Genomic DNA, 21,840 nt, shown 5'->3' with positions numbered 1-21,840 from the left:
TCAGGTCACACCTTGAGTACTGTGTACAGGTCTGGAGGCCTAATTTAGGAAAGATGTAGAGTTGCTAGAACGACTATAGAAACAACAAGATTGGTGAGAGGAACAGTGGAGTTCTCTTACCAGGAGAGGCTTAAATTCTGCAAGTAGCAGCATCTGGAGACTAGGCACCTGCAAGGTGATCTGATTGAGGTGTACAAAGCCTTGAATGGTTTGAGCAGGCTCAATGCTGATGGGATAATTCTACTTGCTCAGATTAAGAACCTGAGTGGGCATAGATTCAAATTGAGCAAAGACAGTTGTAGAATAGATGTGCAGAAGTTTTCCCTTTAGCCAGCGGGTAGTTGATTGCTGGTAGAGATGTTCATCTGTTGTAATGGAAGTTGATAGCTTAAATAAATTTAAGGCTGAACTAGACAAACATTTGGAGTGACCAGATGGGTGAAATTGGAAGGGTTTTTTTTTTTTTTTTTTTTTGGCTGATGTTCTATAAGCTTGCTTTCCTGCATCATATACCTCAACTAATACTAATAATATATCCTCTTTAGATTATTTATAATAAAGCCTGCCTATATAATAATCTTTAACATACCACTCACTTGTTATAACTCCTGGTGTAATTGCAGATGTACTTAATTATCTCGGATCACACTAATAATTATTATTTTCTCTCACCAGAAGTTCTAATATTATAACCATTCAAATCACAGAAAGAATTCCATATACTGAACTTTGTGGAGATAATGTTTTTCCATTTCTCAGATGCTTCAAATGTGGTATATGACCTATAGACATAATGCTGGAAATATTAGTGCGAGTGAGTCTTTTAAATAGCATTCAAATTGGAGCAGATACTTTACCCATTTCTATCAAACTTCTGTGATTAAAAAATTATAACCATTTTCATATTTTTGTAGTCAGATACACTAAACTTAAATATGTGACAGTGCAGAAAAAATTGAATAAAAAAAAAAAAATTTGGACATGCAAAAACATGTTGGTTGATACTAATGCCTGCCCTTCAAAGAGTACTACTTTAAAATCATATTTTTTGAAGGAAATATATAAAAAATACATCCTGTAGAAAAGGACAACTTTAAAGAATAAATAAATTTCATTTTATTAAAAAGCAAATATTTTTTCTTTGGAAAATGGCTCTTTTCACCTTCTTTAGAATTTAGTTGACAACAGAAGTAATTTGCTAAAATCATATATAAACAAGAGAACATCATTGTAAAATGTGCCTCCTTACATTTGAAAATGTCTTTCCTCAGCTTTATTAAAAGTTGGTCACCTTATTGCACAGGTGTGTTCACAGGCCAACTTGCATGTTTTTGCAGACTGAAAAACTTAGAATAACCCAAAGGGAAATTCTTACTTTCTGCTTCCATTAGAAATTCCTCCAGTCATTGACAGGACACCCAGGCTCTCCAAACAAGTAATCAGTGGTGAAATCACTACTGTACTGTCTTGTCCAAGGTGGTAGAAAATAAAAAAGATCTAAGGCTAGTTGTACAGTCCAACGTGAAATTAAGCTAACCTTCAGTAGCTTAATTTTAACTTCACTACTTCACTAGAGATTAAAGCTTTGGTGTACAATTTTATTTCTGTAATCCTTTGTTAATTTAAATTCAGTATATATTTCAAATTCTAATATATTGTAAATTTTAATTTTGTGATCTTCCTTAAGTTCAACTTTTACCTTTGTGATGTTACAAACCCCATTTACAGCGAAAAATCCAAGGACATTATGACTCAGACGAAAACACCTGCAGGCATTTCCAGTGTGAGTCATGAGTTCATCGATTGGTATAACCTGTGGCATGTAATCTAAAGGTCAGTCTAGTAAACAAACTAAGCTCAAATGGCAATTCTTTTTTTGCACTTGATGTAAGGAGTGTACCGATCTCAAATTGGAACATGGTACATCACGAGAAGAATTTGACTCACTCAAGAAACAGAAACTGAATAGAGCAGAAAAAGATAGCATGGGATAGCTTCAGAGTGATGAAAAGTACTGAAACCTATAACAGCTACAAGATAATCTGTAATAGTACCACAGATAAGGTTAGGGAGGCTGAGGCTAAGTATGAGAAAGCACTGGCTAAGAGAATAAAGAATGCCAGCAAGGAATTATTTGTGTATGTGAATACAAAGAAGAATAAAACAAATCTGATTGAACCCTTGCATATTATGTGTGAGAAAGTCTTGGATAACCCAGCTGATGAATTGAATAGGTACTTCACATCTGACTTTACTGACAAAAGAACCCTTGTGCTGAAGAGAGGCTGTACAAATGAGGCTGAGCCATATGAAATTAGAGATTTTGAAATTACAGATGACAGTTTATTAGAAAACCTTTTAAGCCTCAAGGCAAGTAAGGCTCCTGGAGCTGATAGCATATACCCAATAAGGCACCTCCGTAGCCAGGTGGGGAGGAGCAGCAGTGCATAGCACATGCTTCTTGATTAGACCGGGGTTCAAGCCCATCACTACCAAATACGGAGGATGCGGAAAGGTCAGGGAATGACCACCGCATATCCCGGAGCAATATGGCCTTAGTTGCTAATGCTCCTAAAAACCAAAAAAAAACAAACATATACCCAATAATTATTCAGGTGCTGGCCAGAGTGTATTGCACCATTGAGGTTAATTATGAGGGCATCTTTGGATTCAGGAAGATTATTATTTATTATTATTATCCATATGATGCAAGGAAGCCTGAGGCTTATGCTGCACCAGCCAAAAAAAAATTCTGAGTTACCCTGAGAGAGAGAGAAAGAGAGAAAGAAATTATGATATCCAGCTCAGGACCCTGGGTGTGCCAAGCCCACGCTCACCAGATGTGAGCCCCTGGGGTTAATGTGATTATTGACACAATAATCAAGGTTTCCTTTCTGTTACTGCTTAACATTGACATATTGAAGGTGCTGTTCATCAAAAGAGACCAGAATTGTGGCAAAAATGTTGATCTTGCACCATAGTAGTGCCAAACTGTGTTGTGTATTGTCCAAGCAGTATGGCTGGCAGATTTTGGCTTCTGCACTGAATAGTCCAGATCTTGCTTCCCCATACCATTTCTTTGGGTTACTGAAACAACTGTATATGTTCAGGAAATAATGTTGTACAGACATTGGTGGCATGACTGCTGTCATTTTGCACTTTCCTCACATTGCATATCCATGGAATGGTCTAACTGGTGTTCTTAAAGTGTGGTGATACTTATATAGAAAAAATGTTATGATGCCGCTACTCCTTGTGCATTGTTGTATCCCTGTATGTATAAATAAATTGACATAACTATCTAAAAACCTTACCTTTAGGACAATAGGGAAATTACTCATTTCAGGAAATTATGTGAAAGTTATTAAGCACATAGACATATTAAAAAGCTGTGGTACTTTTCAAGCTTTATTTGTACTAAATAGCAATTTATTTTAAATTCTAGGTTACTCTGGTCCCTATTTTTGATCCTTACCGTAATCCATTTATTTGCAAACTATTCAGCTGTAAAATCCATTTCAATGGAGACATTTAATCTTGCCAGATACAGGATACTCATCAGTGATTACTTTGAGTTTGAAACAGACCCTTTATTTGTTTCTCCCATTTGTGAAGTCAATAAAAGAGAAGCTGTTCTAATACCAATATGGTCAGAATCATCAGTAGTTAGGCTCGGAGTATCTCTGGAGGAAATCTTAAAAAAAAAGTAAGTTTTTTTTGTTTGTTCATATTCATTCTGTTTAAGCTTCTTTTTCTTAAATTTTGCATTTCTTGATTGCTATAGTATATAAGTTTTTATTTTGTTGTGTCAAAAATTAAATCATAATTTTAAAAATATTTTAGAAAAATGTATAAAACTTGTCTGCTTTTTTTGCTACAATGTTATCTTCAACCTCTTAAGAGGTAGAAGAGAGCTCTGCTGCCTTTGATGCTCGCTCCCTCTCATGTCCAGAGATTCCTCATGCCCCATCATCATATCCCTCTCAACCTGCTTTTATTTCAATCACTGCTGAGCAAATCATCAGCGAAAACTTAAGAGAGAAAAATAAAACAGTGGAAATACCCCACAGGCTACAAGACTCCAGTTCCGATAGTATTTTGCATTCGCCTTTGCCAGAAACAAGTGGCAACACTTTGAGTGGAACTCGCACTACTGGTAATGGCGTCTGGCAGGGTACAGCACCTTTCTTTTCTAATTGCAAGGGTCCTGGTACTGATATTCGTAGATCACCTGACCGAGATTTGAATAGACTAGCCAAATATAATATTACAGCTGTTCCTACACGAGAAATCTTTATCTCCAGATTAGGCCCTGCAGTGCAGCCCAGTAACATCATCAAAGACACATATAAAACTGAGTTTGGATTAACAGTAGAAGTTAAACAATTAAAAATGAGGCATCCTGCTTTTGCCTCATTTGTTGTCACATTCGCAAAGGGCAGTTCTCGTTGCTATTGAATTTTCAGGACTGGCTGACAGGGTTGCTGGTTAAACGATACAGGGATAGATGAATAATAAAATCAAGGTCAAATAGCCCTTCTGAAACATCACAGTAGCAACCAAATCCTTCCTCCTTTCTGAGGCAGGGGATTGCATTAGCATTAGTAGAGGCATTTGATGCAAGAAAGCAAGCTTATGCAGCATCAGCCAAAAAAAAAAAAAAAAGAACCCACTTCCACTTCACCCCTCTGTTCGTTCAAAATACCTGTCCAGCTGAGCCTTAAACTTATTTAGGCTATCAACCTCCACCACAAGGGATGGAAGTCTGTTCCACCAACCAACCCACCCGCTGGCTAAAGGCAAATTTCCACACGTCTATCCTACATCTGTCTTTCCTCAATTTGAATTTATGCCCTCTCAGGTGATTTTTCTGAGCTAGAGGAAGAATCCCATCAGCATTGAGCATGCTTAAACCATTCAAGGCTTTATACACCTCTATCAGATCACCTCGCTGGTGCCTAGTCTCCAGACACTGTAATTTGCAAAACTTAAGCCTTTCTTCGTAAGAGCACCCCTTTGTTCCATTCACTAATCCTGTTGCCCTTCTCTGTACTCGTTCCAGCAGCTCTACATCCTTCTTGAAATGAGGCCTCCAGACCTGTATACAGTACTCTAGGTGTGGCCTGACCATTGCCTTATACAATGGAATAATCATCTTCTTATTCCTGCTGGAAAAATTCCTGTATATCATTTGACAATACTCCATGAGCTACTCTTGCAGCCCGTCTGCACTGCTCAGAGAACTTCATATCTGCCTGCACAACCACCCCCAAGTCACTTTCATTCTCTACCACTGTCAGTGTAGTACCACAGAGTTGATACGTTGCTCTGGGGTTGCTGTTTCCCATGTGTAGTACTTTACATTTGTCAATGTTAAACTTCATTTGCCACCTCTCAGCCCATCTGCTCAACCTTTCCAGATCCTGTTGCAGCAGCATAGTGTCAGTAGTGTCCTTGACAACCCTGCCAACCTTTGTATCATCTGCAAACTTGGACATTAAGCTTGATATACCATCATCAATATCATTTATAAATACAGAAAATAATAATGGACCCAACACTGAGCCCTGAGGGACTCCACTAATAACATTAGTCCACGATGAGCAGTGTCCATTGATTACCACTCTCTGTCTTCTCCCCCTCAACCATCCCTTTATCCATAGCAGCAATTTGCCTCCAATGTCACACTGCTCCAATTTGTGTAGCAGTCTTCCATGTGCAACAGTATCAAAAGCCTTTCTAAGATCCAAGTATATAATATCAAAGTTATTCCCTGCATCCAGTTCTTTTGTGACTGCATCATAGTATCCAATCAAGTTGGTCAGGCAAGACTTCCCCTTAACAAAACCATGCTGTGTCTGAGCTATAACTGAAGTCTTGTCTAAATGATCCTGCAGTGCTTCTTTAACCAGTGCCTCCATTAATTTTCCTGGAACAGAAGTTAAGCTCACAGGTCTATAATTACTTGTGTCAGCCTTTGATCCTCCTTTGTGAATTGGGGTCACATTTGCACATTTCCAGTCTATGGGTACCTCCCCTGAGTCCCAGGAAGCTCTCATAATTATGACTAAGGGTTTGCTTACTTCCTTTGGTGCCTCCTTTAATATAACTGGATAGATCCCATCCACCCCGGGTGCCTTTCTTGTGTTTATCTTCAACAGTTTCTCCTCCACTTTACTCTCAATTATTTCAAGATTCTGTAGCTTACTGCTAGAGTTGAATACACCTCTGGCATTCCCCTTGCTGAATAACTCCTCATGTGTGAATGTCGATGCAAAATATTCATTTAGTTTGTTAGCTACCTGAGTAGGATCATCAACAGTTGACCCATCAATATCAAGTGGACCAATCTGATTCATCCCCTTCCTTCTAGAGTTTACATAAGTAAAGAACTCTTTGCTGTTTTTCTTTGCATCCCTTGCCAAGGATTTCTCGTAATCTGCCTTCGCCTGCCTAACCTCCTTTGTAACTTGGTTGCATATCAACTTGTATCTATCATAGGCTTCTGTGTCATGTGTTAATTTGTAAGTATCCCATGCATTTTTCTTCTCTGCCATATGCCTCATTAGTTCATCTGACCTCCATTTTGGCCTAAACCTTGAACAATATTTCTTAGTTGGTATGTAAAGCCTAGTAGCTTCCAAGATAAGTTCTTTGAATGCTTCCCATTTTGAATTTGCTGTTGGTAACATCATCAGTTGGTCCCACTGCATAGAATTTAAATACTGTCTCAGTCCATCGTAGTCGCCTTTACGGAAGCAATAACCCTTCCCTATACCCCTAATGGTAGTTACCTCTTTGAGTAAATCCCACTTCAGCACACTGTGATCACTGCCACCTAGTGGTTCATTTATCTGCAGATTCTTAATGCATGAAGAATCACTGCTGATAATCAAATCAACAGTATTACTCCCTCTAGTTGCCTCCCGAACATGCTGATGTAGAAAACAATCATCCAATAAATCCACAAAAGCCCTGCTAGTGTGTGAGTAACCAGCCCCCAAATTCCAGTCAATATCTGGGAAATTAAAATCTCCCATTATAAGACTCTCTGATTTACTGGTTTGTTTGTTGTTTGTTTGTTATTTGGTTTTTAGGAGCATTAGCAACTAAGGCCATATTGCTCCGGGATATGCGGTGGTCATTCCCTGACCTTTCCGCATCCTCCGTATTTGGTGGTGACGGGCTCGAACCCCGGTCTAATCAAGAAGCGTGTGCTACGCACTGCTGCTCCTTCCCACCTGGCTACGGAGGCGGCCTGATTTACTGGCCCACTATTTCCCTGTACAGTTCCTTATTATACTCATCAGAGTCATTAGGCCTATAGCACACTCCTACTCTCAATTTTGATCTCCCAATGCTTATGTCACACCAAACTGACTCAACACTGCACTGTCCGGCGATGTCGACTGGCTTCACTTCCTTGGTTTTTGTGTGTTTCTTAACTAATAGCATAACCCCTCCCCCCTTCCTATCCTGTCTATCCTTTCTGTAGACGTTGTACTCCCCAAATTGCAGTTCTGCATCCCTTATATCTGTGTGACACCACGTCTCTGATATCCCAACAATATCTGCCTTTGATGTTTTGAGCAATACCTCAAATTCATCAAATTTATTTACTAAACTCCTAGCATTGGTGTACACGCAAGTATACCTGCACCTGTTTCTATTCTTAGCTACCCTAACACAACCCATGTGTTTACTTGTACCGCAATGGCTCCCAGCAGTCTCTGAAATACAAATACCATGCATCTTGTTTTTCAGGCTTCTGCTCATTCTAATAGAAGCAGTGCAAGAATCTCTTTCACCTCTGCCAGTGGCTACTGTCAATCTATTGGTCTTTGTCTCCCCCCAAGCTAGCAGTTTTCTGACCCACCTAACACTGCCTCGATAGCATCAGCAAATATTCTTGCACCCTTTCTATTTAAGTGTATCCCATCCCTGTAGAAGCAATCTCTCCTGTTAACAAGTACAGTCCAGGCTGAAAAAAATTCTACCCCTTGAGCCTTGCACAATCTTTCCAGGGCCGAATTGATCGACAAGGCTCTCATCATATACTTCCTCCTATCGTGTCTGGGCAGAATTGCAGACACTTTCAAATTCAACCCTAATTCTCGGCTTTTGTTCAACAGTGACCTGTACTTGTTAAGTAATTCTGCCAGTCTCCTACTCTTAATATTATTAGTGCCAACGTGTACAACTATATCACCTTTTGCGCCCTTAAATTGGCAGTGTGCAGTGTTTTTTCCAGAATGTTCAAAGCATATCCAACAAGCTTCGCACACTAAAAACCTGCACGATGTTGACTGACTTTGATTACATTTGCCTTGTTGAAACGTCGTTACACAATAACAGACAACTAAACATTCTTGCTAATCCGCTTGTATATAAACCTTTTGGCACTGGAAGAACTGAAAAACAGGTTGGAGGAACTATGATCCTATATAAAGATGAATATCAGTCTACAAAGGAACACCAGGAGAGGTGTTCAGATACTTTTGAAGCCGCCTGTGGTGCATATTTCAATGGGAAAATAAAATTGCAAATCTGTCTTATATACTGAGTGATCACTGAATTATGGCCACCCCTATGAAAACTGAATGCGACCTATTGACCACGTGAGGTCTGGGAGTGCGGAGTTAGTCAACCTATGTAGCATAGATAAGGTGTCAGTGGTTCAGTAGGCAGTAAAATTCCGACCGTGATGGATAAAAGGAAGGATTTATCGGACTTTGATAAAGGACAGATTGTGGGTGTTTGACAAGCTGGTGCCTCGGTTTCCCAAATGGCTGAACTGGTGGGGTGTTCAAGAGCTGCCATAGTTAAAGTGTACCAGGACTGGCATCAAAATGGTCAAACAACGACCCGACGGCAAAAATGCAAAGGTCAGCGAAAGTTTGATGTTAGAGGTGAGTGAGTGCCGGGTCCAACGACTTGTACAGGCAAACAGGCGGAGCACTGTTAAAGAGTTGACTACCCAATACAACATGGGTCAACCCTTAACAATATCTGTCATGACCATGTGTCACACGTATGGGCTATACCAGCAGACGACCCCTATGGCATCCTTTCCTAACCAAGGTTCATCGTCATAAAAGACTCACCTGGTGCAAAGAGCATGCAAGTTGGACATTAGACTGGAAGAAGATGTGCTGGTTGAATGAGTCATGTTATTTACTCCACACTGTGGATGGTCGTGTACGGATTTGGCATCAACAACATGAAGCTCTTGATCCATCATGCATGGTATTAAAAGTGGAGGCAGTTGTATGGTGTGGGGCATGTTTCACTGGCAAGAACTTGGATCCTGATGCATGTGGAACAACATCTTAGTGGTCTCCGCTTTCATCAACTGCTTGCTGACTGTGTACACCTTGCTATGTTACACTTTTTCCTGAATTGTGATTCTGTCTTCCAAGATGACAATGTGCCGAATTTTCTACAAATCTACTCCGAGCCATCGGGCACTTGTTGTGCAGGAATGGTTTGAGGAACACAGTTCTGACTTTCAGCATATTGATTGGCCTCCGAACTCCCCCGATATCAATCCCATAGAGCACTTGTGGGACACTATGGAAAGGCATATCAGGCGTCTGGATACACCAATCACCTCCATACCTGCATTGCTGACTGCATTACACAGAGCTTGGTTTGCCATACCTCCCGAATGCTTCCGACTTCTTGTTGAATCAATGTCAGATAGCTCTTGTACAAAAGGAGGACCTACGAAGTATTAGGTAAGTGGTCATAATTCAGTGATCACTCAGTGTATATCTGCCTCCTGAGCTCACCAGGAAGTTGAGAAATGAGCTCTTTGCATGGCTTACCATTAATCTCAGTCCACTTGTAGATACGATCCTGTTAGGAGACTTCAACATGTCAATTCCAAAACATGCTGATGCAAAAATAAATTTTGACTCTTCTTTCATAAGTTAATCTGAAACAGCTGGTTACTCCAGCAACTAGATGGAATCAACAGTTGGATGTTGTCTGTTACAATACACTTAAGATTAGATTAGCAGACAATTTGTTTTGCTTTAAGTCAGACTACAGTCCCATAGCTGTTGAGACCACACTCAATGTTGCTGGAGCCAATGAGAGGGATGGCAGAAATTTTAACGCCATGCACAGAATGACCTTTTCTGTAAAATATATCAAACCAAACATTATCCTTAAAGAACTTTGAGAATACAAATGGCAAGAATTAAACACAAAGCCGGCAGAGGAAGCTCTCCAGCTACTGGCTCTAAAGCTCACAAAAATTGCCTATGAAGGAGTGTCGAGGGCCATTGGAATTGGACTATGATTGGTTAACCATAAAATAATTTTATTTATGTGAAAGCTGTTTGTTTTTTATTGATACTGTAAAAAATTATTTCTATAATTAATAAAATGTAATTTCTTGTAATCTTGCATAGATGTGCATGTTTACTGTAGAAAATCTGAAAGGGTATTTCATAGTTATGTTATTCCAGTTTTTGCTCTTTCTTTACATAATTTTTTATTTGTTATGTTTTCTTTTGACTTGCAGTTGTACAGATCTGATGATGCTGAAGAACATTTATAGAGAAACAAAGTATATTTTGACTATTACTTATGAGTCTAATAAAGGTAGATTTCATTTTCTATTTAATTAATTGCAACATTATTTTGTGAACTCCATTATTACTTATATACCTGCTAATTTTTATATAATTTTCATAAATGTTATGAAAAATTTGAAGGAAGAAAGCTTCTTGTAGTATTGTGAAAATATTATAGAAAGTTTTTTTTTCAACCTGATATTGAAGAAATTCTTGAGGATATTATTGATGTAGAAGATATTATTGCATCAAAAAAAGTTAATTACAAGGATCTTTTTTAATAATTTATTCAGTTATTTTATATTTTTAAACTCTGATTTAGCTTTTGACAGAGAGCCACTCTGTCAGGAAATCAAGTCAAAATAAGAAAATATCATTTCATAAAGATATAAATAATATTCCCAGTTATACTATATGATACATTTTGCCCGTAGAGATAAGGAGGTGACTATCCCATTGTATAAGGCAATAGTTGGGCATCTCCGTAATCATACAGGTCTGGAAGTTCCATTGGCAGAAGGATGTGGATCTGGTGTACAGAAGAGCAACAAGATTAGGGGAACAAAAACATACTCTTACAAGGAATAGCTTCCATTCTGCAAAATACAGTGCCTGGAAACTAGGCACTGCAGTTTTCAGAGATCTGATAGAGGTGTTTAAGGCTCTGAATATATTGAGTAAGCTCAATGCTGATGGGATCTTTCCTCTTGCTCATACTACACACATGAAGGACTATAAATTCAAAATGAGGAACAATGGTTGTAGGGTTGTAGATGTGCAGAAGTTTGGTTATAGATGTGCAGCCAGGGAGTGGTTGATTGTTGGAACAAAGTTCCATCTGTTGTTGTAGAGGTGGGTAGTTAGAATGAATTCAAGGAAGAAATAGGCAAACTGTTAGAAGGGATGGACAGGAGAAATAGAAAGTATTGGTGGTTTTTTTTTTTTTTTTTTTTTTTGCTGTTTCTGTATAAGCTTGCATTCTTACATCATTTACCACTAATCGTACTAATAGTGGCATTTCCGTTGCAAAGTTGTGGAGAGTCTAAACCAAGAAGGTATTCTATTCTTTTGCTCAGTGAGGAATTTTATGTTATGGCTACTTGTGACTACATGGGCATAAGTTCCCTTTGAAAATTATATTTTTATAAATGCCGATTTAGCAGAAATTTCATCAATTGTTAGTGCATTTTCAAATTTGAAATTTTTTTGTTGATAAGTTTCCACAAAAAATTTCGCAAGAAATGTTTCTTTTATCATTAAAGATAAAGAAATATTTGTTTTGCAGTTCTGTCAGTTACATTGCCATATATTATGAAAGAAGAGAGAACTGATGTAGTGTTCCTTCATTGGGATCTGACAAGCGCAAAGGAAGCTAGAAATATAACAAATTATCCCAAGTCATGCATGGAATTTTAACAATTCCTCATAGCAGTGCTGAATGTGAATTGGGGGGGGGGGTACTGAATTCAGTTATCTTTTTGGAGAAGCATTGGAAATCCTCCTGACAGGCTTCTATACCTCAGGGCCATTGTTATGAACTTTGACTCAATATTTTTGAAGAAGGCAAAGTCTGCAACATATTTTCTGAAAGCAATAAAAATCACTTGATGTCTGATAGAAAAAATGTTGAATAAGCTAATGTGTAAAAGAATACTCTACTGCTAAACAATATGTTTTTCTGTGCCTGTATTTTAATATAAAATGTATTTTATATTGTTATATCAAAATGGAGTTAGGTTGGAATGGGGAAACAAAATGGATTTTTTTTTTTTTTTTTTTTTGGCTGTTGCTATATGTTTCCTCACATCATATTGCCACTACTAATATTGATAATAAGAACAAATAATATCTTTAGTAACTTCAGTCATATTAACCAAAAAATAATTATATCCAGACTCTCAGGTATGACAAGCTGGGCTTGCTCCTCAGGAGTTTAAAATGCTGATTCTAAAATCCTATTCAGGGGACACTTAAGTCAAATGGGCCGAATTTCAGCAAAATCCAGCCATTCTATGAAAATTCAGTATTACTTGAACCGTCACAATGGTGGGATTATCAGTAACCCTGGGTATAACTGCTGTGTGCAAGTCCTGAAATATGGCATCTAGTACCAGGTGGTAGTAGTAGTAGTAGTGGCATGTGATGCAAGAAAGCAAGAGTATGAGCTTATGCAGCATCAAACAAAAAAAAAAAAAAAAATCACACCATTCCCTCCAAATGCCTGTCCAGTTCCTCCTTAAATTTATTTAACCTATCAACTTCCACAATGACAGATGGAAGTTTGTTCCAGCAATTAACCACCCGCTGGATAAAGGCAAATTTCCGCACATCTATTCTACATCTGCCTTTTCTTAATTTGAATTTATGCCCCCTTAGGTTCGTAATCTAAACAAGTGGAAGGATCCCATCAGAATTTAGCGTTGTCAACCCATTCAAGGCCTTTTACACCTCAATCAGATCACCACGCAGGTGCCTAGTCTCCAGCCACTGCAATTTGCAGAACTTAAGCCTCTCTTGGTAAGAGGATCCCTTCATTCCCTTCACCAATCTTGTTGCCCTTCTCTGTACATGCTCAAGCAAATCTACATCCTTCCTAAAATGAGGCCTCCAGACCTGTACGCAGTACTCAAGGCATGGCCTGACCATTGCCTTATACAGAGGGACAATCACCTCCTTTTCCCTGCTGGCCAAATTCCTATATATCATTGACAAAACCCCATGACCTGCCCTGGCAGCCTGTCTGTATTGCTCAGAAAACTTCATATCTGACTGCACAATTACTCCCAGGTCTTTTTCATTTTCTACCATTAAGTGTAGTACGACACAGTTGGTACATTTCTCTGGGGTTACTTCTACCCATATGCAGTACTTTGCATTTGTCAAGGTTAAATTTCAGTTGTCATTTCTTAGCCCATCTGCCCAAATTTTCTAGATCCTGTTGCAGTAGTACACTGCCATTACTGTCATTAACAACCCTGCCAACCTTTGTATCATCTGCAAACTTCGACACTAAGCCTGATATACCTTCATCAATATCATTGATAAATAGACAAAACAACAGTGGACCCAACACCAAACCCTGTGAGACTCCACTAATAACATTAGTCCACGAAGAGCAGTACCCATTGATTACCACCCTCTGTCTTCTCCCACTCAACCATCCTTTTATCCATTGTAGCAACTTACCCTTAATACCATTCTGCTCCAATTTGTACAATAGTCTTCCATGCACAACAGTGTTAAAAGCTTTTCTGAAATCCAAATATATGATATCAAAATTATTTTTTGCATCCAGTTCCTTTGTAACCACATCATAATATCCTATCAAATTTGTCAGACAAGACTTTCCCTTAACAAACCCATGCTGTGTCTGAATTATTGCTGCAGTCTTGTCTATATGATCTTGCAATGCATCTTTAACCAGTGACTCCATTATTTTACCTGGAACAGAAGTTAAACTAACTGGTCTGTACTTACTCGTGTCACCCTTCGATCTCCCCTCGACGTGGGCACCTGTACGTGGTGAGGGGACCTTCCAGTGACGCTGCTGGACTTCCAGACTAGCATCACTGGGATCCAACGCCCACAGCCCAGGTTCCAGGCTTACATCAATGGAATCCGGCGTGTTTGCTGTGCGCTGCGACCCGTGGAAATTCGGAAATGGGGATCCTGGTGTTTGAGGGGCCCAGCTTCAATACACTACTTTGGCCCCTGCTTCGACAAGACGGGAGGTCCTGGAAGGCCCAGCTAGGATCAATCGGCTAGTAGGCTCGCCTGCGAGGGTCAACCGTGTCAGTGCTATGCCCCTACCCTCATGGTCCGAGGGACAGGATTCAGGCTGGTGGCAGTGCGGGTATGGTGTCTGGGTAGCCCTGTCTTTCCACTCTCGAGCGCATTTATTGCATGCCGGGTAGTGGGCGTCCCTTTGGGCTCCGTGGTGGGTGGGGAGCCCGGGCACTGAACCATATAAAAACTCTATGAATCCTGATAAACTAACTTCTTCAGGGGCCCCAACCCGGTCCCTATCTGAAACCATTGACAAAGATGCAGATAGCATTATTGCTAAAACGAGGCAGCGAACCGAATTACCATCAGGACAGTCCCAAGGTTCTTAATTATTCATTCTACCAATGAAACACCGATCAGTAAAATGTCGCCCTTTTTTATTCAAAAAGGGTTAGATGGGTTAGCAGGTTCACCCAAATCAGTTAAGAGGCTTCATTCTGGAGACCTTTTAATTGAAACTAAAAATGACAGGCAGTCTGAACATCTACTCCGAACAACATCAATCGGAGAATACCTATAACAGTGACACCACACAGAACACTCAATTCATCGAGAGGTGTCATTTCGGAGTGGGAACTTCTCGACGTAACCGAGGAGGAAATCTGCTCCGAATTAAAACCACAGGGAGTCACTGCCGTCAAAAGAATCACTGCACGAAGGGGTGGAAAAATTGTTAAAACCAGGAGCGTTATCCTGACTAACTCTCCTAAACCTCCTGACGAGATTAAAGCTGGATACATCAATTGTTCAGTATGTCCATACGTTCCGAACCCCTTACGGTGTTTTAAATGCCAGAAGTATGGACATTCTCAAATGGCCTGCCGTGGAGTCCTTGCATGCGCTCGATGCGGTGCAAAGGACCACAAAACAACAGCATGTTCAGTCGCAAAACCCACCTGTATTAACTGTGAGGGAGAACATTCGGCCTACTCACGAGCATGCCAGAGGTGGAAAGAAAAAATGAAATTCAACGGCTGAAGGCAGAGCTAAACATATAATGCCAGGAGGCAAGGAAATCGGTGAAACCCCTGAATATCAACAGACCTACCTACGCCCAGAAGGTAGCAGGGAGATGTTCCGTCAGAACTCAGACGGACATGACCATTCCTCCAAAGGGGTCTTTCACTCCCATCGTGCATTATCTCTTAAGCTCCCAAAATCCTGCACAGAAGGACCAATCAGCTGCCACTCCTATATCGGTACCTCCTAATGCTACACAAGTAACAAAGGTAATTATGAAAGAAAAGAATAAGGAAGGGGAAGTCCCCCCTAGTACCCAAGAAAAGATGGATGTCGAGCAGAAGGAGGTACCTGAAGATTCAGTCTTGGAACTCTTTGCGGAGGAAGAAATGGACACGGGACAGCGTCCATTCTTCCCCAAAAAAGATAAACCCAAGACTGATAAAAGTAAGCCCACAGCACCTCGGAAGCCGCCTGAAGGAACTACCAAGCCAAAATAATGGCTAAATTCGTACAGTGGAATTGTCGTGGATTCTGCCAAAATGCAGAAGACATCAAGGCACTCCTGCAAAAGCACAAACCATCTTGTTAAACCCATCTTGTTACCTAAGGGCAAATGATGACCCCAGGATGCACAACGTTACTATCATTCGCAAGGATAGAATTGGAGATGGCCCCGCGCATGGAGGAGTCGCAATCCTTGTGGGCAACCATACCCCTTTTCAGCATCTGCGACTTACTACGAGCATAGAGGCAGTAGCAACTCGAAGAACAGTGGGGTTTTTACTAACAGTTTGCTCTATATATTTGCCACCTGGTACTGAAATCTGCCAGAAAGACCTTGATGATCTCGTAATGCAGTTGCCTCCCCCTTTCTTACTTCTTGGGGACTTTAATGGACATAACACCCTGTGGGGTAGTGCTAGCATTAGTAGAAGGGGACGAGTCATAGAGCGTATGCTCATTGACAATGACCTCTGCCTTCTTAATGTGGGAACAAACACCTTTTTCCACATGCCTACCCGTACGTTTTCTGCCATTGATCTTTCTATCAGCTCGCCTTCTCTTCTCTCGTCACTTACCTGGGAGGTAGAAGGGAACCTGTATGGAAGTGATCACTTCCCCGTGATAACCACCTTAATTACTGGGAGACCTTGTCTTCCTGTCAGGTTACCGCGGTGGAAGTTTGATCAAGCTGACTGGAGTGCCTTTCAACGCCTGGCAAAATTTGACAACTCTGCAGTCAGTCAGGAGCCTATCAATGATGCAGTTACGTACATAACAGAAAATATTGTCCATGCAGCTGCAACTACAATTCCAAAAACATCCACCCGGTTCCCTCCCTTTCCAAAACCATGGTGGAATCTAGAATGCATAGCAGCTAAAAAGGCTCAAAACAAGGCTTGGGGGATATTTCAAAGATATCCTACCACAGTCAACCTATTAGCCTTTAAACGTGCCCGAGCCAAAGCACGCTACATCCGCCGTCAGAGTCAAAGGGAATCGTGGATCCGTTTCACATCATCCATTACCCAGACGACCAGTACTAAGGTGTTCTGGGAAAAAATCCGGAAAATGAAGGGAAAATACACAGCACACCCCTCATCGGTCCTCGAATATAATGGATGTACTATTGCAGACTCTACTGCAATAGCCAATGCTCTTGGGGAAACTTTTTCTAACATCTCTGCAACATCATCTTACTCCCCAGAGTTTCTGGTCTTAAAGCACAACATTGAAAAACTGGCCTTTAAATTCACATCGAAGGGTTCCCACCCATACAATGGGCCATTTAATATCAATGAGCTGAAAACAGCACTCGCCCGTACAAAGGCTACAGCTGCTGGACCAGACAACATCCATTATGAAATGATCAAACATCTTTCACCAGAATCCATGGACCATGTGCTCTTCCTGTACAACAGAATTTTCCTTGAAGAGCATTATCCGGATACCTGGCGCAAGGCAACTATTCTTGCTTTTGCTAAGCCAGGAAAGGATCCTATATGTCCAAAAAACTATCGTCCCATTGCTCTGACCAGCTGTCTGTGCAAAATATTGGAGAGAACGGTCAATGCCCGTCTCTTATGGTATTTAGAATCGAACGACCTTCTCTCCCGCTTTCAGTGCGGCTTCTGAAGAAACAGGTCCACACTGGACCACTTAATTAGACTGGAAACATCTATCCGAGATGCTTTCCTAAAAAGAGAACATTTGGTGTCCATCTTCTTTGACATGGAAAAAGCGTACGACACAACTTGGAGATTTGGTATTTTAAAAGACCTTTACAACCTCGGTCTAAGAGGTCACCTTCCAATTTTTATTAAAAATTTTTTATCCTGCCGTTATTTCCAAGTTCGTGTAGGATCCTCCCTTTCGCCAAGAGGAGGGGGTACCACAAGGATCTGTCTTAAGTGTCACGCTTTTTGCCATTAAAATAAATTCTATTTCTGAACAACTTCCTCCAACTATAAACAGTGCACTCTACGTCGATGACTTCAGCATATTCTCTCAATCATGCAATATGAGGGTTATTGAGAGACAACTACAACAAGCTATTGACCGTCTTAACTCCTGGCCCACGGCCAATGGTTTCAGGTTCTCACCGGAGAAGACCGTTTGCGTACATTTTTGTCGCAAACGTAACCTCCACCCTGAGCCTGAATTACGACTTGGACAAAGCACCATTCCAGTTGTATCAGAGGCAAAATTCCTGGGACTCATTTTTGACAAAAAGCTGACATTTGTCCAACACATTCGTCAGCTCCGCACAAAGTGCATGAGAGGGTTTAACATCCTCCGCTCTCTCTCTTCTACCTCTTGGGGTGCAGACCGATGCACTCTCCTACGTCTATACCGTGCACGTGCACTTGTACGCTCAAAATTAGATTATGGGTCTCAGGTATATGCATCTGCCAGAAATAGCGCTGTTCGTTGGCTTGACCCCATCCATCATCAAGCCATTCGTATTGCTACTGGTGCATTCAGAACATCACCTGTCCAAAGTCTGTATGTTGAAGCAAACGAACCATCCTTGTCGCTTCGATGAATGCAGTTGTCTCTACAATATGCCTTCAAGCTGAAGTCCCTGCCAGACCATCCCATGTGGACATCCGTTTTCGAGCCACGATGGGAAAATTTCTACAGCACACGACGGACCGCCAATTGCCCATTCGGCATTTGTTTTCAAGAGCTACTCAATGAGCTTAACATCTCGGTAGACAAGGTTGCTCGATCAGCAAAGGAGCCCCTTCCACCCTGGAATGCACAAACACCAGCATGTGACTTCTCGCTCAAGATTGCGACGAAGTCTAATACTCCGTCTTCTGTCTACCTTCAGCTCTGTTCACAACACCGTGCAGAACATTCTGACTTCTTGCCAGTCAGAATGTGGGGATAGTAATAAATACACCAGCTGCCGTTGCAGATGAACTCAACAGTTATTTTGCATCGATATTTACAAATGAAAAGCCTTTTGTGGCAATGGGAAATTGTGGGAGCGAAGTTAAAAAATATGTAATTAATGATATTGAAATTTCGCAAGATTATTTAATGAAAAAACTTTCGAGCCTACAGACCAGTAAGGCTCCTGGAGTTGATGGAATATACCCTATAATCTTAAGAGAGGCGGCAAGCGAGTGCATTGAACCATTGAGGCTAATTATGCGAGCATCACTAGACTCTGGGGAGATTCCCTTGGATTGGAAAAGTGCAAATGTATCTCCCATACATAAGGGTGGCTCTAAAAGTGAAGTGGGAAATTATCGACCTGTCAGTCTGACTTCAGTAGTAGGGAAAATCATGGAGGCAATGATCAAGGGTGGAGTTCAGGATCATTTGGATCGACTTGAAATTCTCAAGGATACTCAGCATGGTTTTGTAAAGGGAAAATCATGTTTAACAAACAAATCTGGTTCGCTATTTCGAAAGGGTCACTCTCGAGCTGGATTTAGGGAATAATTTCGACATTGTTTATTTAGATTTCAGCAAAGCTTTTGACTCAGTCCCACACGAGCGGTTGCTTTATAAGCTGGAACAGGTTGGAATCACTGGGAAAATCCTTAGATGGATAGAAGGATGGCTTCAGGGCAGGAGGCAGAGGGTTGTGATAAATGGCTATTCCTCAGATTGGGTTGATGTAAGAAGTGGGGTTCCCCAAGGATCAGTATTAGGGCCACTGTTGTTTTTAATTTTCATAAACGACATTGATGAAGGGATAGAGGGCGTGATGTCTAAATTTGCAGATGACGTTAAAATTGGTAGAGTAGTTAATGATCACTGTCAAGCTGAGCTTCTTCAGAGAGACCTAGATAGACTTCAGGAATGGTCAGAAAAATGGCAGCTGTGCTTTAATCCAACAAAGTGTAAGGTATTACACCTGGAAAACAGTAATCCCAAAATAACGTATTCACTTGGTGGAGTTCAACTAAACCCAGTACTGGAGGAAAGGGACTTGGGTGTTACGATACGGTCAGACATGAAATTCTCTGAGCATTGTAAACAGGTTGCAAGGAAGGCCCATGGTGTCCTATCGATGATCTATCGAACTTTTGCAAGTAGAGATAGGGACGTGATAATCCCATTATATAAGGCTTATGTTAGACCACACTTGGAATACTGTGTTCAAGTATGGAGACCGCACCTAAAGAAAGACATCGAGCTTCTTGAAAGGGTGCAACGAAGGGTAACTCGCCTGGTAAGATCGGCAAAAGGGCGTCCTTATGAAGAAAGACTTCGAATATGTGGGTTGCAGAGTTTGGAAACTAGACACCTTAGAGGAGATTTGATTGAGGTGTTTAAGGCTCTGAGAGGCATCAGTAAAATGAATGAGGACGAAATTTTCAAGATTATAAATGATGCTAGAACTAGGGGACATAAATTCAAGTTACGGGGGGAAATGTTTAGATTGGACTGCAGGAAGTTTTATTTTAGCCAGCAAGTTATAAATTATTGGAATAAGTTGCCTTCATGGGTGGTAGAGGCCGACAGTTTGGGGAAATTCAAAGGTCATCTGGATAGTACTTTCGGGTAGGGAAGCGCATAGGATGATAGGATTCATTTCCTTTTTATTTATTTTTTATTTTATTATTATTTTTTTTTTATTTATTAATTATTATTATTTAGTTATTTATTTATTTTTTGTTTTTATCATTGTTTTGTTCGGATTTTTTTTTTTTTTTTTTTTTTTGGCTGGTGCAGCATAAGCCATAGGCTTTCTTGCACCATACGGCCGTTACTAATACTAATACTAATACAGTCTACACAGACGGCTCGAAGTCAGAATCGTATGTGGGATCTGCAGCTGTCTTTCCAAATAATACCATATCAGAGCAGATACCCCTTGACTGCAGCATTTACACTGCAGAGCTGCATGCCATAGAGTTAGCTCTAGATCACATAAGAAAACACTGTTACCAACGGTGTATTATATATGCCGATTCAGTGAGTGCACTACAGGCTTTATCAACAATGTCACACACTTATCATCCAACCCTGTTCCGAATTCAGCAGATAATATACAGCCTCTATGTAAGTGGATTCGATATCCGCTTCTGCTGGATCCCCAGTCACATTGGGATTAGAGGAAATGATTTGGCTGATATTGCAGCAAATCGGCAGCCCTGACGGATAATCTTGACCTGTTAGTCCCCTATACAGACTACAGGCAAGTGATCCGTAATAATTTACAATCTTAGTGGCAATATTCGTGGCATCGACTGATTACTACAAACAAACTCTGTTGAATTAAGCCTGTGATCCATCCTTGGCGGTCCAGCTTACGCAGGGATCGCAAAGAGGAAGTTGTTCTTGCTCGGCTCCGCATAGGACACTGTCATATTACACACTCTTTTTTGCTGAGGGCTGATAACTCTCCTATGTGCGAGCAGTGCGACACCATTTTATCCGTTGAACATATGTTATGTGACTGTACCAGTTTTAGAAATGCTCGTTTTACCGCTTTTAACCATCTGACTGAGCCGTATACACTCAGTCAGATTTTATCCGACAATGACCATGTGTCTGCTATTTTTAGTTTCCTAAAATCAGTAAACCTTTTTACTCATATTTAAAAAAATCTTATTATTTTAAGATTTACTATTGTTACTTGTTTACTGATCTTTGTCTTTTATAGTTTATACTTGTTTTTATACCCTGACTTAGTGACCTAATTCATTAGGTCACTGAATGTTTTACAAATTTTTTGACAAGGTTTTGATGCATTATAGTCTAAGTTGCTGATGCGCCAATAAAACTCAATCAATCAACCCTTCGATCTCCCCTTTGTGAATTGGGGATACATTTGCACATCTCCAGTCCTTGGGGACCTCCCCTGAGTCCAAGGATGCTCTCATAATTATGGCTAAGGGTTTGCTTAGTTGCTTTGCCGCCTCCTTTAATATAACTGGATAGATCCCATCCACCCCAGGTGCCTTTCTTATGTTTAACTTCAATAATTTCTCCTCAACTTTGCTCTCAGTTATTACAAAATCATTAAGCGCCCTGCTACAAT

The 21,840-nt window shown here is 40.5% G+C and overlaps 1 protein-coding gene across 1 annotated transcript in view; it reads left to right on the top strand.

The window, feature by feature from the left end:
• The window catches only part of LOC150085165 (RUS family member 1), a 173,910-nt gene that overhangs the window by 117,184 nt on the left and 34,886 nt on the right, over nucleotides 1-21,840 (top strand). The window contains exons 8-9 of the mRNA XM_090373057.1: nucleotides 3,446-3,706; nucleotides 10,532-10,611. Of these exons, the coding sequence (XP_090229183.1) occupies nucleotides 3,446-3,706; nucleotides 10,532-10,611 (341 nt within the window). The remainder of the gene's footprint in view (nucleotides 1-3,445; nucleotides 3,707-10,531; nucleotides 10,612-21,840) is intronic.

Source organism: Mastigoproctus giganteus, chromosome 5 (assembly GCF_048544385.1).
Source record: "Mastigoproctus giganteus isolate SK-2022 chromosome 5, ASM4854438v1, whole genome shotgun sequence".
NCBI lineage: Eukaryota > Metazoa > Arthropoda > Arachnida > Uropygi > Thelyphonidae > Mastigoproctus > Mastigoproctus giganteus.
This window is presented reverse-complemented; position numbering and strand designations above follow the sequence as displayed.